This window comes from Sebastes fasciatus (genome assembly GCF_043250625.1).
Source record: "Sebastes fasciatus isolate fSebFas1 chromosome 22 unlocalized genomic scaffold, fSebFas1.pri SUPER_22_unloc_2, whole genome shotgun sequence".
NCBI lineage: Eukaryota > Metazoa > Chordata > Actinopteri > Perciformes > Sebastidae > Sebastes > Sebastes fasciatus.
Window position 1 is genome coordinate 1 of NW_027428135.1, and position 6612 is coordinate 6612.

At 41.5% G+C, this 6612-nt stretch overlaps 1 protein-coding gene across 1 annotated transcript in view; it reads left to right on the top strand.

The window, feature by feature from the left end:
• The first annotated feature begins 4651 nt into the window (after positions 1–4651).
• LOC141763617 (T-lymphocyte activation antigen CD86-like) overlaps positions 4652–6612 on the top strand; it is a 2216-nt gene continuing 255 nt past the window's right edge. Inside the window, exons 1-3 of the mRNA XM_074628073.1 lie at positions 4652–4729; positions 6071–6126; positions 6258–6610. Of these exons, the coding sequence (XP_074484174.1) occupies positions 6072–6126; positions 6258–6610 (408 nt within the window). The 5' untranslated portion in view covers positions 4652–4729; position 6071. The remainder of the gene's footprint in view (positions 4730–6070; positions 6127–6257; positions 6611–6612) is intronic.

The window sequence follows — 6612 nt, forward strand, 5'->3', positions numbered from 1 at the left end:
GTCTTGGTCAGTAGGATCTGTCTGCTCTTGTTGATCAACTGCTCTTCCTACTACATTGTCTTGGTCAGTAGGATCTGTCTGCTCTTGTTGGTCGACTGCTCCTCCTACTGCATGGTCTTGGTCAGTAGGATCATTGTCTTGGTCATTAGGATCTGTCTGCTCTTGTTGGTCGACTGCTCCTCCTACTGCATGGTCTTGGTCAGTAGGATCTGTCTGCTCTTGTTGATCAACTGCTCTTCCTACTACATTGTCTTGGTCAGTAGTATCTGTCTGCTCTTGGCTTGAAGCCATGCTCTCAATCTCTGTAGATACCGTGGAACCCATTTTCTGCTCTCTTAGAGTGCTGAAAGTACAGTTTTCTTAAGAGTGCTGAAAAAACAGTTTTAAAGTGTGTCCAATATTTGACCTACAGCTGCATTCACGGCTTCACAGCTTCCTTTGAAGCTGATGATGTCTTAAAGTTGTCCTTTAAGACATCATCAACAGTCTGATGATGTCATAAAGTACAGCTTTGACCAATAGTAAGCAATGTTGCCCTAGTAACAGCTTTAGACCATTATACAGTTTTGAACGTAAACATTCTAAATGTGTCTCGGTTGAGTTCCAGTCGCAGTGTATGTGAATGACATCAGCTGACAGGAAGCAAACATGGACCAAAGCTGTTGCCTAGCAACGCTATTTCGCTGAAATGCGCTAAAACGAAGCGTTCCAGGGAGTCCTCTGCAGCTAAAAGTTGAATCATTTACTTTCACTATAATTCTATGGAAAATGGGTACAAACGAGTCTCCCCTTTACAGACATGCTCACTTTATGATAACCACATGCAGTTTGGGGCAAGTCATAGTCAAGTCAGCTCACTGACACACTGACAGCTGTTGTTGCCTGTTGGGCTGCAGTTTGACATGTTATGATTGGAGCATATTGTTTTATGCTAAATGCAGTACCTGTGAGGATTTTTTTAACAGTGTCGGTGTGAAACCATGTGTGGCACTAGACCCACGACACCAATCCCTCCGAACTCTCCGGAGGGTCAGGTTCCCTGCACCGGCCACACCACCGAACCATCTGCTCCATTTCTTCAGTGGTGTGACCTACTCACAGAAAAAAATATATATATGTAAGAAAATTGTCTGATCTTATGGGCTGGCATGCAAAGACTGTTAACAATAAGTAAACTACCGGTGGATGTCGTGGGTCCAGCAGGCGAGGACGAGGAGCTTGATGACAGGGTTGTTGTCCGGTCTTGAGAGTCTGTATAAATAAGAGACAAAGCCTTACATGTTTTGCTTACTCTTCATCATGGCTCATGATACCAACATGTTAAAATGTTGCTTTCTGTTTTACAGTTTATATAAAGCATTTACAGTGGGAGGGAGAGGAAGGAGCTTGGGACCCTCGGAGGCCTGCTGCGGTTGATGTTGAAGGCACTAAAGAATAATCCTATTTTATTATTACAACATTAAAATGCATACTCCTAATAATGTCTATACATCACAATAGTAAATCAATTTTGATATTTACATTAATTCAAATGTAAAATAGGTATGCTTTACCAGAGACTTGCTGACCAGGAGATGGGGGAAGGTGGTAATGTCCCTCAGCAGGCAGGCTCGCTGGTGTGTTGGTGGTGGCAGGCAGCCGGGGACCATGGGAGGCACAAGAGGCTGAGGGACCGGCGTTGGAAAGGCCGGAGCTGGTGGCTGGAGCAGCCCCGAGGGGCACTGTTTTTCTGCGGCTGGGGCGGGAGGTGGTGAGGAGCCTGAAATACTCCTCGATGGCCCCCCTCTTGGCACAGGATGCCCTCCCACGGTCAATGATGTCTGGGGTCCGGGCTGTAAGGCGATGGTGGTGCCGCTCCCTAAAGTTTATCCACCACGTCTGGCCAAGCGCGGTCTTAAGTGCGTCCTGGTGGCGGAGGTTGTATATGGCCAGAGCGTGGGCCAGGACCTGAGGCTTCGTCAGTGGAAACCCGTGACTGGCAGAATACAAACTGCTCAGACCGTAGAATCATTTAAGTCGCTGCTAAAGACTCACCTCTTCTCGCTGGCGTTTGATTAAGTTTATTAACTGTTGTGCTGCGGCTCTTTCACTGCTGTTATGTGCACATTATGGTCATTGTTTTTACTCCGTTCTTATTGTTGTTTGCTTTGTATTCATTTTTATTATGTACATTTTCAGCACTTTGGTCAACTGCGGTTGTTTTTTAAACGTGCTATACAAATAAGGTTTGACTTGACATGATCTGAGCAAGTTGAGCAGCAAACAGGATTTGTGTTTCCAAAAGAACTAAGAAGAGAATAAGAGCAGTGATGACTGAGAGCTAACTTTAACTGATGTTCAGAGGTTCAAGAGAAATGGAACAGAAGAGGCACGATTCAGACAAAGAGATGAAGATGTGAGCAAACGTTAGAGGAGATTAAAATAAGAGAAAAAGAGAGATGAGCCAGAAATGCAAAGAAAACATGTTGTATGGTATCTTCACTAATACAATAAAATCCTGTCTTGTATCATGTCTCTGTTCATCATCTCTCCTCTCAGTTTAAGAAGAAGAGATCTGAGCAGCAGCTCCAGGAGGAGCAGCAGAAGGAGGTTCAGACCCTGAAAGAGGAGCTGCTGGAGACCAAGAAGAACGAGGTTCATCTTCACTTTAATAATATAACACATTGATTTCAGTCACGTTCTATATATCATCCATAGTGTAGATTAAACCTACAGTAGTTTCTGCAGGTTAAATACAAAATAAATTCATTCCAAGACCAGATCAAAACAAACTAATAATTAATAATTCAACATGTCTCTCATTGTCTCTCTCCACCTTGTCTCTGTCCTTCCAGATAGAAACTAAAAGAGCTGAGCTGCAGCAGCTCCATGAAGAGAAGAAGAGGAACGAGAACGAGCTGCAGAGCCTGAAGGAAGAGCTGGAGAACAAAGAGGTTCATGTCTTCATCTTCATCTCTCTATTATTAATACAGAATCAATAGAGACAGAGATAGATCAGGTTGAATGAGTTCTCTCCTCTGAGCCTCTAACCTGCAGACAGACTCTCAACTCAACATTTCTGCTGTTTGAGGAACACTAGATGATCAAAGTGTTTACTGAGATCCACTTGACTGAATATGAAGCTACTTGTTCATATTGTACTCAGTGTAACTGAACCATCAGGTTGAATCATTACTCTCATGATTTAATGTGGTTCTCATGTGTCTCTTCATGTCCTCCTCCTTCCAGCTGGAGACAATTATAAACGCCTCTAGCAAGTCTATCATTCATTCTATGGTAAGTGGTCATCATAAAGGTACAATATATACAATACATTTATATCATATACAGTATTTATATATATATATATATATATGAAGGAGGTTTCCTGATATAAAAATATCAGTAAGCCGAGGAAACACAGAGTAAGTCCATTACTGTGATATGTCCATTATTATGACTCATAGATTGTGAATGAGATCAGAGATAATCAGACTGGATTCATGAACAGATAAAACTGTGCAGCTCTGAAAGGTTTAATGAAAGCGTAGTTTTCAGTCTGGATTATGACTGTAACTTCTTCATATGTGTGTAATATTATCATATTATCACCGCACTGAGCTCTGATTGGTCAGTAGGCATAACCTGCTCTCAGGTTATGCAGATAACAGATCAACTCGTATAAAAGCACCTCCTACTGACCAATCAGAGCAATTACAGTCATAACCAGACTAAAAACAACACAGTTTCAACTGACAATTGCTGTATGCTGTGGGTGTTTTTAAACTTCCTCTTGAGTCATTTCACACCTCATGAGAAGGGGAGGTTAGGTCCCAGATTGTGGAGATATGGGATCGCCACTGGCTGCAGAATCTCATCCCGGCGCAACTGAAAGAAGTGTGACATAGTCATACACGCCACATTGTTATTACTGGGCATGGTTAGGTATAATCCTGTCATTCGTTATACTTTTAAAAGCTGTTTATATCTAGGAGACTATTTCTGACTTTTGAGTGTTCCATTAAATTAATAAATCTGTTAATTTATGCTTTCACACATCTGGAGTTTTTTCTTTTTCCAGCTGTTCTTCCTGCATTTAGCAGTTTCAACTGTGTTACTGTTAGTCTGGATTAAGAGTTTAACTTCTTCGTATTCGTCTAATATAGTTTCTTCCTTTGTCTCTCTGCCTGACAGTAGACGTGTCCATGTCTGTGATTGGTCAGATGCACCTCCCCGTTCATGTGAACACTCACAGCCTGAGAAACTCTGGGTTGATTTACTGAGTTGACTCTGAAATGGCACCAGTCATCACCATGGAAATCTCCAGCAAGGCACATCAGATGCTGGGGATTTACAACACAGTTAATCATGAAAACATTGAAACTCACAGAACCTGTAACATTTAAATAATTTATTCTACTTTATTGTCATACAGACGTCAACAACATAAATGTATTTAGGATCAAATAGACTCTTGTCTAGTCTATAAAACGGTAGAAATGTTCATTAGATTGTAAATTGTTGTATATTTATACATATATTAACTATAACATATATTTATTATTTTGACCTCAATCACCAGCTGGAACTGGAACTGGAACCCTAACCCTAACCCTAACTGGAACTGGAACTGGAACTGAAAAAACGAAGTTAACCTAAAAAGAAGAACAGGAAACCACACCAGCAGCAGAACCTGTTGCTCAACAGAATCTCATAGTTTGGTCCTGTGGTGCGACAGAAGAGACACAAGGTAATATAGAAATACAGATAGTTGATATATTATATTAATCATGTTTATGTTTTTATTCTTGTGAAGAAATGTGGTGAGAATAATTTGGACTGTTTTATATTTAGTGGCTGACCAGGAACGAATAGAGACATGAAGTGAAATAAATAGAAAACAAATCAACCAACAACCAGGTTCCTCTGGAGTTTAGTTTAGAGACTCTGTTAAGTTGTGTTCTCATCTGTAATGTTAGTTATGTTAACTTTAAGTTGTATTATTTTGGTGAGTACTTTTACTGTAAGTTATACGTCCTGTTTCATGAGACGTGATTTCCTGTGTACAACCAGGTTCCTCTGGAGTTTAGTTTAGAGACTCGTTGTCTCTCCGTCTGTTTCTGCTGATCCTGACTTCACTCTGGATGGGTTATTTATTTTAACTGGTCATGTCAATGATATGGCCGACTCCTCGTCTCCTCTTTTTGTGTTGTCTTTTGTGCACCAAGATTGTGCAACAGCTCTGCAGCAGCTTAAATTAGTTTCTCTGTCTAGTTTTTCTAACTATTGAATATAAAAACACTTCATAGTGTCCTAGTAGTGTCCTAGTGGTGTCCTAGTGGTGTCCTAGTGGTGTCCTAGTAGTGTCCAAGTAGTGTCCTAGTAGTGTCCTAGTAGTGTCCAAGTAGTGTCCTAGTGGTGTCCTAGTAGTGTCCTAGTAGTGTCCTAGTGGTGTCCTAGTAGTGTCCTAGTAGTGTCCTAGTGGTGTCCTAGTAATGTCCTAGTAGTGTCCTAGTGGTGTCCTCGTCCTTTAGTGTCGCTCCTCTAGTCTGTGTTGAGCGTAAAACATAAAAGCTGACCAGAAACTTTGTTAACCATCGAGGAGAAATCTAGTTGGTGAAATAGTTTTCCTCTCTAATCCTCTACTCTGACTACAGAAACACAACATGGAGGTTAAACCATTAATGCATGATGATCACAGATAATACAGCCTTTAAATAGTCCACACAATAACAGGAATATAACAACAATCATTGGAGACGAGTATAGATTAGTCTGATGACATTTTATTGAAGATTTGATCTAATGAGGAGTCGGTTGTTTGGTGAGAGTGTTCAACACTGTTGATCTCAGAGCAGATCATACTTCCTGTTCTTCCTCAGTTGTAAATATCTAATCCATTAAACTGGCTCCATCTGGTGTCAGAAGTACATTAGTGTTCCTGTCTTGGTGTCAGTCCACTGGTCAGTCATGTGTAATCAGTAGCACAGAGGAAGAAGTCCTGTGAGGACTAAAGACAGACTGTAGATTGTCTCTGTTCTACCTGTAATAACTGAACTTGTATCTGATGTGTTTCTGTCTCCTCTCACAGGATGAAGATGATCTGCAGCATCCTGCTGCTCCTCAGTCTGACCTCCTGTGTCTCTGGTTAGTTGACCTTCACTTTATTATCCACAAACACTAAATACACTTTCAGACAAACATCTCTAGATGGAGTTTGACATGTTCAAGTTGTCAGTTTGTCTGCTGCTCACTTTCCCTCTCTGTCTCCTCTACAGGAGCATTTGTAGTGAATGTGACACAGACCTCCTATCAGGCAGAGGAGAACCACAACATCACACTGGAGTGGATGTTCACACCCAGAACCAGCAGTTCCCCCAACGCACTTTATATCCTCTGTCAACTGTTTACTGAGCTCAAATACTTAGTCCTGTTTTATCTCTATGAAGGTGTTGAGGACCCAGAGTCTCTGGATGAACAGTTTACAGGACGAGTCCGGTGGGACAAAGACGTCCTCAGAGACGGACGAATCAGACTTCACATGTCCAGACTCAGGATTAATGACTCTGGAGTGTACATGTGTGAAGTGCTCACAGGTGATGTTAGTGGCTCTAGGATATGTCACCTCAAAGT